Genomic DNA, 18,569 nt, shown 5'->3' with positions numbered 1-18,569 from the left:
GGAGGTCGATTGATGATAATATATGATCTAAATAATCAATATGTCCATACCGGTAACAATCATGGATGAATCACTGTGCGTGTAGAGTAAACAAGGTAACTTCTCTATAGTGTAAGGCTACACATGTTTACCATGCAGTGCCCAACAACGGCAAAAGAACAACATGCACATCCGCAACACGTCCCAAAACATCAAATTAAAACACATTTGATTATTGATGACATGAAGCAATCCACTAGACCATGCTTCCCTCTCATATACTATGTTTGTACAAAGCCCATATTGAGACACTCACAGTCTAACACTCATACATAGGCCAACCATTCCCATACACATGCATAAGGCCTACTACATGGTTCATGTTACTCAAATAGGAATATGTGAATATTAAACATGTCAATCTCAATATTTTCTGATCTTCGTTGACAGTATTTTCAGTATGAGTTGTAGGTTATAAAAAAGAGAGGGTTTGTGAAGTGATGGCTGGGATATGCCATGGAGACGCAATGCATTCCTCTTGAGTGAGAGGTGACAAAGGGATGACAAATGCTAGTAGCAAGTGATCTGGCATAGTAAGAACAGGCAGAGGAAAGGGAGAGTTGGGGGGAAAGTGTTGGTAGGCTACTCTCTCTTTCTCTTTCATCCCCCCTTCCCTGTCACCACGGCAACATGTCTGGAAGGCATTCAAAAGAGGGGTCATCACTGACAAAAACAACAGAGAGGGAGAGTGAGTGAAGGGAATCGAGATCAAAATAGACCGTGTGTGTGTGTGTGTGTGTGTGTGTGTGTGTGTGTGTGTGTGTGTGTGTGTGTGTGTGTGTGTGTGTGTGTGTGTGTGTGTGTGTGTGTGTGTGTGTGTGTGTGTGTGTGTGTGTGTGTGTGTGTGTTAGAGCGTGTGTGCATGAGAGAAGGCGTAGACCTACTGTGGTTTAGGAAGAATATATATAGCATTTCCTCCAATGAATTTGAACTTTACTGAGAACTAATCACAAGATGCAAAACATTTAGTATTCCCAATGACAGATTATAGAAACTCACATTAGGGAGACTTAAATCCCCACTCACATCACCAAAACCACTTGTGAAAATTACACCCAAGATATGATAATAACCGTTATAATAGGCCTATAGAATTTGCATAGTTAATCAAACACAGTAATGCCTAAAACAGTGAAATTAATAGTGTTTAAACCCACCATCGAAATTAGACAAGTTAATTAAAATCTCTCTGAATATTGGAAATTAAACACACGCCCGCATCAAACACATGCCCGCATCTCTCTCTCTCTCACACACACACACACACACACACACACACACACACACACACACACACACACACACACACACACACACACACACACACACACACACACACACACACACACACACACACACACACACCACCCCAGAAACCTGTCCCTCTCTTCCTATTCTTCACACACACACACAGTGGTGGCGGGGTTGGGCAGAGTGAGCGCATCTTGTCCATCAGAGGGCGGGATTGTAGGAAACTGGCGCGCAGTGCGTGGGTGGTTCTGAAGAGGCGGCGGATAGAAACTAGCCACTAAATTCTTCCGCTGCTCTGTCGTTCGCTGCATACTTTACGTATATACTTTCATTGCGGAGATTAAACTAACGTCCGTGGGCGTGGCGTTTGGCTGGAGCAAGGAGTCTGGGTAGCAAGGCAAGGTAGACACCTCAAAGTCTCAACTGACAGTCTGATCTGAGACTCATTTAAAATGACAAAGTAGATGATCGTCAAAACGAAACGGGAACACAATACCAACAGAAGGATAATTTGAACACATTTTGTAAAATTTCAATGCCAGCTGTGCTTGACCAACCAAGACGAAAAGATAGTATTGAGATATGTTGAGGAGAATTGCAGCATCTTCTCGGCTCAATATGGGACTACAGTTGTCAGTTGTGGCAGCCTAATTTGCCTTATCACTTATTCGTATTACACTACTGTTTTCGGTCAGTGGAGAGGAATAGGGAACATAAAAGTAATAGCATACTCAAAGCACGGTGACTTCAACGTGCGCAGCAGGCAAAGTAAGTACAAATAGGGTTGGGGAGAATGCCCAAAAGGGATTCTTCGCACAATGGAATTAGAGTTGAAAAACACGTAAACCAAGCCAAGTACGCATATTTGTCCTTCCCAAAGGTTGCTGGAAACTATTCAACTGCGTTGTTTTTGACCGCCGGGATGTTGTGAGAGACCCACTGTTTGGGACGGCGGAAACTGAGAGCGAAGAAGGTAGCCTAAAAAGAACGAGGAACAGTGGGATTATGGCTCTCGCAACAGTTTCTCTCTGTCTAATAGCGCTCGCCTTTACAAATTTGCACCTGACGCGAGCCAACGACCGACATGCCGTCTATTGGAACAGCTCAAATTTACAGTAAGTAGGCTACAAGTATAATACAGTACACTATTATCTTTGTTTTCTTTGTTGCTATGGACCTAAACCGACGACAGGTGTCAGTATGAGAAATTGATCATCCCCTAACTAAATGTTACTAGTTTAGAGAATACAGGTGAATGTATGCATAAATCATTGTTAAGTGTGTGATGAATGCTGTATTCCCCCATCCCGAAAATGTGCATTGCAGAATTTGCCTATTTCCAATATACACGCACACGCACACGCACACACACGCACACACACACTATAGCAAATACCAGGCAATTGTGTTGCCTTAATGTTCCTTTCCACCATGTAAGCAGGTACCTGGTGTTCTATATGAATATTTAATTAATGTGGATTACTCAGTTGTCACTGTCCATCTCTTACTCCACAATGACTCATATCTGCCATCTATGACCCCTTTCCCTCTCTCACTCTCTCACAAACACTCAATCCTCTCCATCTGGCTGCAATCCATTCTGATGTTGTCTGCTTTCTTTGTCCCCCCCCCCATAGGTGGTGCATCCATAAGGCTAGGGAAAGCTATTTCATATTGAATTAAGTTGCCAAAATGATGTAGCCTAATTATCCTAATGTCTATACATAAATAAATAAAATCATTCAAAATAGGCTACTACACCAGAAAGCATGATTTGGTCACAGAGGATCATTAGTTTTTGAAGAAAAACGCTGTGGGTTGTTTTAAATCACAGCCTACAGTCAAAAGGGCCCGCAATTTGGGCAGCGGGCTCGGCATTTATCAAATAGATGATACTTGAGTTGGAACTGTCAATGAAAAGCAGAGAGACCCAGCCAAGCATTTTGCAATATTTCTAAATACAATCGCAGAATAACATAGTTTGGAAAGTAAATGGCTATTACTATAAATTGAAGACAGTGGAAAGACTCTAATCTGTCTTTAGTTATCAAAATGCTCAACTTATCTTATTGGCACCAGTGGAGAGTATCAGCCATTTCCCCGGTAGTGCTGAGCGATTAGTGCTTTTTGAGGTTGGTTCGTTTTCGGTTAGATTATGAAAAAAATGTCGGTTTCGCAATTTTTTTAGACATTAAATGCACTATGATTTATGTGGGTTGAATGCTGTAACAATTCATACATTGACTAGAAGTCCCATGATGGTAGTGACTGCTCATTACTGCATATCACTTATTTAACTATCATTTATTCACATTACTTACTTTAATAAAATATTTGTTTTATTTGATTGCTTCATTATTTAATTCAAAGTCAGACTGGACTAAGGTAAGTGGGTGCGCAATGGATTATGGTCATTGTAGTTAATTACCATGTTTTCAGTGCTAAAATATGTAGAATATTGGCCTGTTTGAAACTACAACATAACACAGTTCAGGCTTGATCTGATTTATCTCTACAGAAACTGCACATCGAGATCACAGAAAAAAAAATGTACAAAATGGAATTCAAATAATTGAAACTGACGTCTTGTCAAATGGTTGTTTAAAAAATGAAAAATGACCGACTTTTCCGTTAATCGCTTAGCACTAATCCCAGGTGAGTGTGTGTATTCACTGTCTTTATTATTGGGTCAGGGACACTTGAAAATTTATTTTTTTAACAATAATTTACTCCTCCAGGTTAGATGTACGTCATATTGTATTTGCGTCTCTCTTTTTGTTAGGCCTTTTAAATGGTTGAAGAAAACATTGTTTTTATTGATCTGTTTGTCAGTGTCAGCAGAGTAGGCTACCCTGTCATTTTTGTCATATTAAAAAAAGATTCTGCTAATGTCTCCAGTAATATGAAGTGTAGTAGAATTACATGTAATGTGTTTATTAAAGGCCACATTTTGCACCTGCAAAGAAACAAAAGGCTATCTGATATAGCCTATAGTCTAGCCTACTCTACGGCACTACGCGCTGCATTTTTTTTGCGAACAGTGATTGAGTTATATTATTAGCCTAAATTATGACTAGCCAATCTAATCATCACAAATAGGAATAGTAGGCTATCTGACATAAGACCGCAAATGTGAGGATGCATGGAATTCTTTGTGTTAAAGGTGCATTTCTATGGTGAAAATTTGCTTCCCCAAACTTGAAACCTTGAAACAAAACACACACACACACACACACACACACACACACACACACACACACACACACACACACACACACACACACACACACACACACACACACACACACACACACACACACACACACACACACACACACACACACACACACACACACACACACACACACACACACACACACACACACACACACACACACACACACCCCAGAAACCTGCCCCTCTCTTCCTATTCTTCTTCTATCTCTCCTTGGTCTAAGCAATCCTACTACAGTAGGTAACTATACAGTAGGTAAACATCTCCAGACCTCTAACTCAATACCTCTGCAGCAGAGATCGATGGGGTATCTGGTGCCTTTGTCCACTCATTAGTTATCCATCTTTCTCACATTCTTTTATCTTCTCCCCTCACCCCGCTGTTGCTCACTCTCTCTCTCTCTCTCTCTCTCTCTCTCTCTCTCCCTCCCACTCTCTCTCTCTCTCCCTCTCTCTCTATTTTTCTCTTTCTATCTGTTTTCCACCTTTTCGTTTTGTCCATTTATATTCACCTCAGACACTGGCCTATCTCCTGTATCTCCTCTCTCTAGCTCATACTTGGTTATTTACCTCCCTCTTTCCCTTATTTTTCTACTCTCTCATGGCCAGCCTGTCCCCATCAATTTCTTTTTTGTTGTTGTGTGCATCTCATTACCCCCCCCCATCTGCTCTTGTTTCCTCATTCACCTCCAAAACCCAGGTTGAGTCCCAAATTGCATCCTATTACCTAGTGCATTACCTAGTGCACTACAGGGCTCTGGTGAAAAGTACACTATATATAGGGAATAGGGTGCCATTTGGGACATATACTCAGATGGAAAGATAATATCAAAGATAATTACATATGTACAATAGAGTTATTTGACTGCATCTGAATGATAATTCTGAACTATTTAATATAACTCAGTCTGGGTATGTGAGGCTTGAGTTCTGGGCATGTGAGGCTTGAGATACTCAAGGTATCTCAATCACCTCTGGTGTACCGAACCAACAGTGCAAACGAACACCTAGTCAAATTCCTACTAGCCCTGGTTGTGATAGCAATTATGTATGCCAGTTTGAATCTCAATAGAGGAGGCATATTTAAAGAGAATCATTAGCAGTACCAGCACATGTTGAAAGTGTTGTGAGGGTTTTGCAGGTTTGTGCGTGTCACATTCTGTATTAGGATTATCTATCATTGTTAATTATTCATTTGGTGTGTGTTCTATGACTTGCACAGCGTGAGGAGTACGCCCAGGCATTGTACGGGATAATCATTAATTCATTCATAATTCATTCAAGTCTTGGCACATCAGCACCTTAATATAACACTTACATGAATATATTTTCATTTTAATATATTCTAATGATAATACGTGTATCTGTGTGGGGCGATGTGTGTGTTTGTAAAAAAAAAAAAAATCCCCTCCACATTGAGATAAGAATCTGTAAAATAATGCAAAAATTGACCCAGTTTGCAGGTAGCAGACAAATCCACAGAGGCTATGGCAGGAATACTGATAAGCGATCAAGCCTTATAGGCCGTAGGCTTTAGGCCACTTCAGCATCATTGGTTCATCTCAAATGGCACCCTATTCCTTATATAGTACACTACTTGTAAACAAAGCACTATGGACCCTGGTCAAAAGTTGTGCACTATATAGGGAATAAGGTGCTATTTGGGATGCAACCTCTGTCCACATCCTTCTGCAGGCCTCACTTACCCACCTCAGAATTAGATACTACCTCAGGGGGAACAGGGAGGAGCCGAGGCCAGGGCAGAGGGCAAGGGACTAGGGGCTTTCAGGGCTGAACTCTGGGTGATGAGGCCTCGTTGTTGGTTGTACCCTTGAGTGAAGCATTCAGCCCAGATGGCCACAGAAAAAAATCCAGCTGTGAAAAATGGGATCACATGAAAACCAAGCTGTTTGTGCTAAGGCCATGAAAACAGCTTGCTATGGGTTTTATTCGGATGAAAAATTCACATTTACCTCTTATTTGACCAGGTAAGCTGACTGAAAATACATTCTCATTTACAGCGATGACCTGGGGAATAGTTACTGGGGAGAGGAGGGGGGATGAATGAGCCAATTGGAAGCTGGGGATGATTAGGTGGTCATGATGGTCATAATTTAGCAAGGACACGGGTTTACCCCTCTACTCTTACAATAAGTTCCATGGTATCTTTATTGTCAACAAAGAGGCAAGACACCCGTTTAAAGTCCCATCCGAAAGACGGCACCCTACACAGAGCAATGTACCCAATCACTGCCCTGGGGAATTGGGATATATACAGTACCAGTCGAAAGCTTGGACACACCTTCACATTCAAGGGTTTTTCTATATTTTAAACTATTTTCTTCATCGAAGAATAATAGTGAAGACATCAAAACTATGAAATAACACATATTGAATCATGTAGTACACCAAAAAAGTGTTAAACAAATCAAAGTATATCTTATATTTGAGATTCTTCAAAGTAGCCACCCTTTACCTTGATAACAGCTTTGCACACTCTTGGCATTCTCTCAACCAGCTCATCCCAAACTTTCGCAATTGGGTTGAGATCGGGTGATTGTGGAGGCCAGGTCATCTAATGCAGCACTCTATCACTCTCCTTGGTCAAATAGCCCTCATCAGGTGTGTTTTGGGTCATTGTCCTGTTGAAAAACAAATGATAGTCCCACTAAGTGTAAACCAGATGGGATGGCGCATTGCTGCAGAATGCTATGGTTGCCATGCTGGTGAAGTGTGCCATGAATTCTAAATAAATCACTGACAGTGTCACCAGCAAAGCACACAATCACACCTCCTCCATGCTTCACGGTGGGAACCACACATGCAGAGATAATCCGTTCATCTACTTTGTGTCTCACAAAGACAAGGCGGGTGAAACCATAAATCTCAATTTTGGACTCATCATCTAATGTCCAAACTTCCTGAATACTTACAAGGCCCTCCTCCACCTCCTTTCAGCAAATCTGACCATGACTCCATCTAGCTCCTCCCGTCCTATAGGCAGAAACTCAAACAGAAGTTACTCGTGCTTCAAAGTATTCAACGCTGGTCTGCCCAATCGGAATCCAAACTTCAGGATTGTTTTGATCACGTGGACTGGGACCTGTTCTGGGTAGCTTGCGAAAATAATCTAGATGCATACACGGATACAGTGACTGAGTTCATAAGGAAGTGTATAGGAGATGTAGTACCCACTGTGACTATTAAAATCTACCCTGTTAGCAGTTGATGTTACTCTTCAATAACACAGACCCCAAAGCAAATCAGGGGGAGAAAAATAGTTTTATTCAAAGAGGAGCTATTATGCTGAGAGTCAGATGTTCATTCTCCCCTGTCCTCAGTGATTCTCTCCTGTGATTCTTTCCACAGAACAAAGGTATAGGATGTACTTCAAAACCCAGCCCTAGCCTGTGGTTGACCAATTCGTTTTCCTTGCAATAAAACTGGGCCAATGGCCAAATAAGAAGTATCAGATTTCAGGTTCAATGTATAAACAATTTGGACGAATGAGAACTTGCCAGAATGAAATTCCTCCCATGTCTCTGACCCATTGATCATTAATCCCTTATTACAGAAAAAAGAAAAAACACTATTTCCATTGATCATTCCCTATTGACCGTTATGTAACGGCATTCCTCCTCCTCTTCTGAGGAGGAGTAGCGAGAAGGATCGGAGGACCAATGCGCAGCGTGGTAAGTGTTCATAACGTTTATTTTAAGATAAAAACAGAACACTATGAAATACAAAACAATAACCATGAACATGAATGAAAACCGAAACAGTACCGTGTGGTAGCAAACACTCACACGGAAACAAACGCACACAAACCAACCGTGAAACCCAGGCTACCTAAGTATGATTCTCAATCAGAGACAACTAACGACACCTGCCTCTGATTGAGAACCATACTAGGCCGAAACAGAAACCAAACATAGAAAAACAAACATAGACTGCCCACCCCAACTCACGCCCTGAACATACTTAATAAAGACAAAACAAAGGAAATAAAGGTCAGAACGTGACACGTTAGTACACTATTGACTTCTTGTCCTCTGCGTTGTGTTCTTATCTTCAACATATTCTTACAGACCATTTAAAAATAAATATACTTAAATGTATTTTTAGAAAACAATAAAAAGCATGAAAAAATAGAATAAGTATAAAAACATTAGCAGTAAGCATAAAATTATTCACATTAAACACCTTGCATTTCTATAAAACACGAAGGGCATATTTTACTTGCTGTTGCAATAAGAAATAGATTTCAAACAAAGTTATAGAAAATAAGTATTAACAGGTGTAATAATGATGTCCCTTACGATTCCTACCACATCCTGTATTAGGAGGAAACTCACACAAAAAATAATTGTCTACAAGACAACAATATTCAATCGTCCTCTTGGCAAGTTAATCATTCACCAAGTCCTTTGAAAGTGACCAGCTCTTCCACACTGGTATCAGTCCCACATAGATAACTATTTCAAACTATGTTCTGACAGTCTGCCAGTAGTGAGGAATTATTCTTCCGTTCCACTGGTTGATAAGGACTTCTCTAATGACACTTCACTGGTGATCTTATATAATTTCAAGTACAATCCTTGGGTCAAGGAATATAGCTTCTGCTTCAGATGGTAGGTTCGCATAACCTGTAACGAAGGAATAAAAAAATTGAAAGTAACATGTCCTGGTTTCAAGATAAATTAATATTTCACATAGATTTTTTTGTGATTTTCAGGAAAACGTTGGACATTTCACCTAGATATCCCTGCGGTGTACAACATAGAAGTTTATCAGGTTCTGATCATCTTACTATGCTTCTTCACCCGAGATTGACCCCGGATTGCTAACCAATTAGTTCTTTATTCTCCAGGCTCCGCTTTGCCATCAAAATGGACAACCTTGCAATGAGTGACATGTATCCATCGTGATTTTCACTGGACTTTCACTGCTGACCTCATTATGAGCAAAACTTGATAAGGACCTTCCCACTTTGGCCTTAATGTGTCTGTTACATATTTTTTTTTTACCATCACCCACTGTCCTGGAACTACGTCATGTCCCCCCTCGGGAGTTATTCCCCTCGCCTCTTTTACTTGTCTGTCTGCTTCCCCTACTATTGTAGTATTGTAGTAACTGCCCAGCGTGCCTTCCCCACACCCCCCTCCGCAATGCTTGAACCATATGTGTATAGGATAAACTTAGGGTTTTCCAACAGATGAGTCTTAGTAAACCCATCAGAGAGCTGATCCAAAACCAACTCAAAACAGTCATGTTCAAGTAATGTGGTATCTGGAGGAAGCATCAGAGTAGCTGGATTACATGGTATGATGATGTTAGGAGCCTCCAACACTGCTGACCATTTGTTCCAATGAGCAGCTGTGACCTGTGCAGCTCCATTCATTGTCAAAAGAGTATGAGAAGCATGTCGGCAGAATCTTTAATCACTACTGTAGTAGCATCCATAGCTTCCTTGCTAATGGGATATTGTTTTGTAAAAAACATTATTTCCATTGATCATTCCCTACTGATCGTAAATACTCTATTGACTTCTCGTCCTCTGCGTTGTGTATTTCTCTTCAAAATATTCTTACATCCCTAATCAGAAACCGTAGATAGACGGTAGCATTTGTACGAAACTGAAAGCGCGAACCACCGCATTTAACCATGGCAAGGTGACTGGGAACATGGAAGAATATAAACAGTGTAGTTACTCACTCTGCAATGCAATCAAAGAAGCTAAACGGCTCAGACACACAACGTATGTGGCAGGGACTGCAGATAATCACGGACTACAAAAGGAAAACCAGCCACGTCACCGAGACCAACGTCTTGCTTCCGGACAGGCAAAATATATTCTTCGCACACTTTGAGGATAACACAGTGCCACCGATGCGGCCCGCTACCAAGGACTGTGGGCTCTCCTTCTCTGTGGCGGACATGAGTAAAACATTTAAACGTCTTAACCCTCTCAAGGCTGCCAGCCCAGACAGCATCCCTAGCCACAATCCTCAGAGCATGCACAGACCAGCTGCCTGGTGTGTTTACGGGCATATTCAATCTCCCTATCCCAGTCTGCTGTCCCCACATGCTTCAAGATGGCCACCATTGTTCCTGTACCTAAGAAGATTAAGGTAACTGAACTTAATGACTATCACCCGTAGCACTCGCCTCTGTCATCATGAAGTGCTTTGAGAGACTAGTCAAGGCTCATATCACATCTACCTTACCTGCCACCCTACACCCACTTCAATTTAGTTACCACCCCAATAGATCCACAGACGATGCAATCGCCATCACTCTGCATACTGCCCTATCCCATCTAGACAAGAAGAATACCTATGTAAGAATGCTGTTTATTGACTATAGCTCAGCATTCAACACCATAGTACCCTCCAAGCTCATCATTAAGCTTGAAGCCCTGGGTCTGAATCCCACCCTGTGCAACTAGGTCCTGGACTTCCTGACGGACAGACCCCAGCTGGTGAAGGTAGGAATCATTGTGTCCACTCTGCTGATCCCCAACACTGGGGCCCCATAAGGGTGCATGCACAGCCCCCTCCTGTACTCCCTGTTCACCCATGACTGTGTGGCCAAGCACGCCTCCAACTCAATCATCAAGTTTGCAGACCACACAACAGTAGTAGGCTTGATTACCAATGATGATGAGACAGCCTATAGGGAGGAGGTGAGGGCTCTGGGAATGTGATGCCTGGAAAACAACCTCTCACTCAACGTCAACCAAACAAAAAGATGATTGTGGACTTCAGGAACATTAGAGGGTGCACCCCCCTATCTACATCGATGGGACCGCAGCGGAGAAGGTGGAAAGCTTCAGGTTCCTTGGCGTACACATCATTGACAAACTGAAATGGACCACCCACACAGACAGTGTAGCGAAGAAGGCGCAACAGAGCCTCTTCAACCTGAAGAGGCTAAAGAAATTTGGCTTGTCACCTAAAACTCTCACAAACTTGCACAGCACGCAACCACAAGGCTCTGTAGAAGGTGTGCGGTCTGCCCAACGCAATACTGAGAGCATACTACCAGGACACCTACAGCACCCGATGTCACAGGAAGGCCATAGTATAGTCAAGGACATCAACCACCCGAGCCGCTGCCTGTTCACCCCGCTATCATCAAGAAGGCGAGGCCTGTACAGGTACATCAAAGCTGGGACTAAGAGACTGAAAAACAGCTTCTATCTTAAGACCATCTTACTGTTAAACAGCCATCACTAGCACATTAGAGGCTGCTGCCTATAGGCATAGACTAGAAAAAACTTGCCACTTTAAGGAATGGAAGACAAGTCACTTTAATAATGTTTACATATCTTGCAGTACTCAGCTCATATGTATAGTATATACTGTATTCTATACTATTCTACGGTATCTTAGTCACTTAATGTTTACAAATCTGGCATTACTCATCTCATATGTACATACTGTTTTCTATACTATTCTACAGTATCTCATTCACTTAATAATGTTTACATATCTTGCATTACTCATCTCATCTCATATACATATACTGTGTAACTCATCTCATATGTATATACTGTATTCTATACTATTCTACTGTAACTTAGTCCACTCCGCTCTGACATTGCTCGTCCCTATGTATATAGTCTAATTTAATTCCTACTTAGATTCATGTGAAGTGGGTATATTTTATTTAAGTACTTTACATCACTGCGTCTCACGAAGACACAGCGGTTGGAACCAAAAATCAAACATTTTGACTCGTCAGAACAAAGGACATATTTTCACCATTCTAATGTCCATTGTTCATGTTTCTAGGCCCAAGCAAGTATCTCCTTCTTATTGGTGTCCTTTAGTAGTGGTTTCTTTACAGCTATTTGACCATGAAGGCCTGATTCACACAGTCTCCTCTGAACAGTTGATGTTGAAATGTGTCTGTTACTTGAACTCTGTGAAGCATTTATTTGGGCTGCAATCTGAGGTGCAGTTAACTCTAATTAATTTATCCTCTGCAGCAGAGGTAACTCTGTGTCTACCTTTCCTGTGTCGGTCCTCATGAGAGGCAGTTTCATCATAGCGCTTGATGGTTTTTGTGACTGCACTTGAAGGAACTTTCAAAGTTCTTGAAATTTTCCAAATTGACTGACCTTCATGTCTTAAAGTAATGATAGACTGTAGTTTCTCTTTGCTTATTTAATCTGTTCTTTCCATAATATGGAGTTGGTATTTTACCAAATATGGCTATTTTCAGAATACTACCTCTACCTTGTCAAAACACAACTGGTTCAAATGCATTAAGAAGGAAAGAAATTCCACAAATTAACTTTTGACAAGGCAGAGGTAACTCTGTGTCTTCCTTTCCTATGCCAGTCCTCATGAGAGCCAGTTTCATCATAGCGCTTGATGGTTTTTGTGACTGCTCTTGAAGAAACTTGAAAGTTCTAGAAATTAGGGCTATTTTCAGTATACCACCCCAACCTTGTCACAACACAACTGATTGGCTCAAACGCATTAAGAAGGCACACCTGTTAATTGAAATGCATTCCAGGTGACTACCTCATGAAGCTGGTTAAGAGAATGCCAAGAGTGTGCAAAGCTGTCATCAAGGCAAAGGATGGCTACTTTGAAGATTCTCAAATTGAAATATGTTTTGATTTGTATAACACTTTTCTGGTTACTACATGATTCCATATGTGTTATTTCATATTTTTGTACCTCGAAGAAGAAGTACCATGATTACAACCGTCGGAGTTGCAGCACCGTTAGCTACCTGCTTCCATCTCCATTAGTAAGAGTTGCTCTAAGCTTTCACTCGCAGCGGCGTACCCAAGCCAACATGCTACAGATGTCCCTGCTAATGGCTGACTGAGGCAGAAAAAATCACACGCAGGCCATTAAATCATCTTGCATCTGAGGCCACCTGCCAATTAGAGAGGGGAGATGTGGAACATCTTGAGGAGTGCATGGGACCAGTGGGGGAAATGCCGCGAAGAAGTCGCTTCTCCTCTGGCGGCCCGCACTCCTGTCTTTTTCTATCAGGTATTGGCCTTGCCACTGACACAGATTAAGTCCTAAATGGCAGCCTATTCCCTGTGGACTCTTGACAAAAGTAGTCCACTATGTAGGGGATAGGGTGCCATTTGGGAAGCTGCCACAGACCGTAGCCTCTTAATTGGATGTTCTGTGTCAACATGATCAAAACAATAGTGTGGCTTTCACTCACTCCCAGTGTAGCTGCTAAGGATCTTAACTTAGCAGGAGATCAGGGAACAAAAGCTGCCAGTCCTTTGTACAGGCGTAGGAGGGAATAGCAAGGAACCTGTGGTGAAAATGTGGCAACCTTACTGTAAAATCGGCCCCCTTAAAAAGTTGAAAGGTATTTCTTCACCGGTGGAACCTCAGTGAGTTATTGCTATGTGTGTTCATAGTACCAGATGTTGTGACCCCGATTTAAGACCTGAAATTGAGTCTGTTAGGACCTGAACCAAATTAAGACAAAAAAACACTTTCAGCGCATCCCTTCCTGCCTGGTTGGCTCACCATAAATGGTGTTACAAAATAAATTATCACCTTGACAAATAGCTTCCCTGAGAGTAAGAGGCGGGGGGCTCCTCATGATCAATGTGGAACGGAGATGCTGTCTTACTCAACCGGCTCATTAACCACTGAGGCTGTGTGGGTGGAGGACCAGCAATTTAGAGGTGGCGCTGTGTGGTGGTGGAGAGGGGAGCCCCAACACCCCTGCTGTTGAGGTTTCTGATGTTTTCAGTGAGATATATACGGGAAAACGACTGGGGGAGATGGGGAGAGGGAGAGAGAGAGAGAAACACACAGAGAGAGACAAATAGAGATGGAAGAAGATGGAGGAGAGGCAAAGTGAGGAAACAGTATTGAGAGAAAGGGGTGGTGAGTAGTGATGGAGAACAGGGGGTGCCAGTGGAATGATGGAAAGTGTGCCAAGAAGGTAGAGAGAGGGAGATTGTTTTTTTAGATGGAGAGATTGATTGAGAGACCTAGTAGGGAGAAAGAGGTGGTGAGCTTTTGCGGAAGTGAAAGTTATTTGCCGAATATGCTTCGGCTGCTGTTTCTTCAGAGATGATACTTATGGGATGTGACCCGTGCTAATGTGGACACACGCAGGGTTATTCATGTGGACCAGTGCTCAGAGACAATAGCAGCGGCCTGGCCCTACGCATCATTGTGCAGTGCAGTGCGTGAGACACAAGCGGATTTGCTAGATGATTACATGCATGGCTGTCTGCCTGGCTCGCTCTCTGAACAGTCTCGCCAATTTTACATACAAATGCATCTTACTCACTGGCATTCAATTTGTTCTTTTCCACACTCGTCATGCCACTGTGCAACGCAACCGTCTCAAACAGCATAAGATATTTTTCAAGTATTTCTTTCTTTCCTGACTTGTAGTTGATGCCTGTATTGCTGAATGGGAATCTGTGAGCAACGCTGACTCATTCAGTGTACTGAATGACCTTCAATACTGAATGAAATTCTATGGAATTATTTCTGAATTAATGTAGCATGATTATGCTAATTCAAAACAGTTATCATCTTGTATTCACATTCTATTGACTTTCCAAAGCCGTTAGAGACCCACAGAACTGTTAGCTTAGTGATTCGTATTTGTCTCATTTTCTCTTTGTGCAATAGGTTGGCACAGGTGTCAAAAATACACATATAAACGACAGTCTTCGGATTGGAAAGCTGTTTTCTTCAGTATTGTTGGCTGGTATGAGTCCTGCAAAATGCGTGGAGAAAAGCAACCTGAAAGGATATTTAAAGTCCCAAACTACACCCTATTCCTTATAAAGCACTTTAAAAAATATAGATTTTTTATTTCACCTTTATTTAACCAGGTAGGCTAGTTGAGAACAAATACTCATTTACAACTGCGACCAGACCAAGATAAAGCATAGCAGTGTGAACAGACAACACAGAGTTACACATGGAGTAAACAATTAACAAGTCAATAACACAGTAGAAAAAAAAAAAAAAAGAGAGTCTATATACATTGTGTGCAAAAGGCATGAGGAGGAAGGCGAATAATTACAATTTTGCAGATTAACACTGGAGTGATAAATGATCAGATGGTCATGTACAGGTAGAGATACTGGTGTGCAAAAGAGCAGAAAAGTAAATAAATATAAACAGTATGGGGATGAGGTAGGTAAATTGGGTGGGCTATTTACCGATAGACTATGTACAGCTGCAGCGATCGGTTAGCTGCTCAGATAGCTGTCACGCCCTGGTCGATGTATTTTGTGTTTGTCTTCATTTATTTGGTCAGGCCAGGGTGTGGCATGGGTTTTTGTATGTGGTGTGTTTTGTATTGGGATTGTAGCTTAGTGGGGTGTTCTAGATAAGTCTATGGCTGTCTGAAGTGGTTCTCAATCAGAGGCAGGTGTTTATCGTTGTCTCTGATTGGGAACCATATTTAGGCAGCCATATTCTTTGAGTGTTTCGTGGGTGATTGCCCTGTTCCCCCTGTTCCCCCTGTTCTGTGTTTATTTACACCAGTATAGGCTGTTTCGGTTTTCGTTACGTTCATTGTGTTTGTTGTTTTGTAATTGATTCGTGTTCACGTTTATTTATTAAACATGGATCGTAATCTACACGCCGCATTTTGGTCCGACTCTCCTTCGCATACAGAAAACCGTAACAATAGCAGATGTTTGAAGTTGGTGAGGGAGATAAAAGTCTCCAACTTCAGCGATTTTTGCAGTTCGTTCCAGTCACAGGCAGCAGAGAACTGGAACGAAAGGCGGCCAAATGAGGTGTTGGCTTTAGGGATGATCAGTGAGATACACCTGCTGGAGCGCGTGCTACGGGTGTGTGTTGCCATCGTGACCAGTTATAAAGCACCACAATGGAAACAAGTCTTCTGACTTTTTTGTGTGTAGTATCTTCTGCAATTTTTGGTATATGTATATGTTGCTTACTGTAACATAAAAAAAGAAAACACTTGTTTTCAAATAAAATAAAATGTAATTTATTGGTCACATGCTTCGTAAACAACAGGTGTGGACTAACAATGAAATGCTTAATTATGGGCCCTTCCCAACAATGCAGAGAGAAAGAATATAGAGAAATAATAGAAAAGTTAAACACGTAATAATAAAAGTAATAATAGATACACAGTTAGTAATGATAACTTGGCTATATACAAGGGGTACCAATACCGAGTCAATGTGCAGGGGTACAGGTCATTGAGGTAGATACCTGTACATATAACTAACTAGGAATAAGATGACTCAAAGAACTTTGTGCAAAAAGGGTCAATGCAGATAGTTAAATAATTAACCAAATTGCTACCTGGACTAACTCTTTAGCAGTCTTATGGCTTGGGGTAGAAACTGTTCAGGGTCTTGCTGGTTCCAAACTTGGTGCATTGGTACCGCATGCCGTGCGGTAGCAGAGAGAACAGTCTATGACTTGAATGACTGTAGTCTTTGACAATTAGTACCTTCTTCTGATACCACCTGGTATTGAGGTCCTGGGTGGCGGGGGCCCGGCCCCAGTCATGTACTGGGCTGTCCTCACTACCCTCTGTAGCTACTTCAAATCAAATGTATTTATATAGCCCTTCGTACATCAGCTGATATCTCAAAGTGCTGTACAGAAACCCAGCCTAAAACCCCAAACAGCAAGCAATGCAGGTGTAGAAGCACGGTGGTTAGGAAAAACTCCCTAGAAAGGCCAAAACCTAGGAAGAAACCTAGAGAGGTACCAGGCTATGTGGGGTGGCCAGTCCTCTTCTGGCTGTGCCGGGTAGAGATTATAACAGAACATGGCCAAGATGTTCAAATGTTCATAAATGACCAGCATGGTCGAATAATAATAAGGTAGAACAGTTGAAACTGGAGCAGCAGCACGGCCAGGTGGACTGGGGACAGCAGGTAGTCATCATGTCAGGTAGTCCTGGGGCATGGTCCTAGGGCTCAGGTCCTCCAAGAGAGAGAAGGAGAGAATTAGAGAACGCACACTTAGATTCACACAGGACACCGAATTGGACAGGAGAAGTACTCCAGATATAACAAACTGACCCCAGCCCCTTGACACATAAACTACTGCAGCATAAATACTGGAGGCTGAGACAGGAGGGGTCAGGAGACATTGTGGCCCCATCCGAGGACACCGCCGGACAGGGCCAAAAAGGAAGGATATAACCCCACCCACTTTGCCAAAGCACAGCCCCCACACCACTAGAGGGATATCTTCAACCACCAACCTACCGTCCTGAGACAAAGCTGAGTATAGCCCGCAAAGATCTCCGCCATGGCACAAACCAAGGGGGGGTGCCAACCCAGACAGGATGACCACATCAGTGAATCAACCCACTCAGGTGACGCACCCCCTCCAGGGACGGCATGAGAGAGCCCCAGTAAGCCAGTGACTCAGCCCCTGTAATAGGGTAGAGGCAGAGAATCCCAGTGGATTTGGCGTTGGATTCCAAGCAGTTGCAGACAGTGTCACAACCAAAGCACCCCCACACCATCACACCTCCTCCTCTATGCTTCACGGTGGGAAAAAATACATACACCTACTCTAAGTCTCACTGGTGGTGGAAAAAGTACCCAATTGTCAGTAAAAGTAAACATACCTTAAAAGAAAATAACTAAAGTAAAAGTGAAAATCACCCAGTAAAATACTTTTGTTTTAAATATACTTAAGTATCAAAAGTAAATGTAATTGATAAAATATACTTAAGTATCAAAAGTTAAAGTACAAATTGTTTCAAATTCCTTACATTAAGCAGATCTTTTTAATTTACAGATAGCCAGGGCACACTCCAACACTCAGACATAATTTACAAATGACGCATTTGTGTTTCTTGAGTCTGTGAGCCCCCCAGATCAGAGGCAGTAGGGATTACCAGGGATGTTCTCTTAATTAGTGCGTGAATTGGACCATTTTCCTGTTCTGCTAAGCATAAAAAAATGTAAGGGAAAAGTAAAAAAGTACATCATTTTCTTTAGGAATGTAGTGCAGTAAAAGTAAAAGTTGTCAAAAATAGTAAAGTAAAGTACAGATACCCCCCAAAAATATTTA

The 18,569-nt window shown here is 42.0% G+C and overlaps 1 protein-coding gene across 1 annotated transcript in view; it reads left to right on the top strand.

The window, feature by feature from the left end:
* The first annotated feature begins 1,596 nt into the window (after positions 1-1,596).
* The window catches only part of LOC135552430 (ephrin-A3-like), a 100,554-nt gene continuing 83,581 nt past the window's right edge, over positions 1,597-18,569 (top strand). Inside the window, exon 1 of the mRNA XM_064984030.1 lies at positions 1,597-2,405. Within this exon, the coding sequence (XP_064840102.1) occupies positions 2,296-2,405 (110 nt within the window). The 5' untranslated portion in view covers positions 1,597-2,295. The remainder of the gene's footprint in view (positions 2,406-18,569) is intronic.

Source organism: Oncorhynchus masou, chromosome 13 (genome assembly GCF_036934945.1).
Source record: "Oncorhynchus masou masou isolate Uvic2021 chromosome 13, UVic_Omas_1.1, whole genome shotgun sequence".
NCBI classification, from domain to species: Eukaryota; Metazoa; Chordata; class Actinopteri; order Salmoniformes; family Salmonidae; genus Oncorhynchus; species Oncorhynchus masou.
This window is presented reverse-complemented; position numbering and strand designations above follow the sequence as displayed.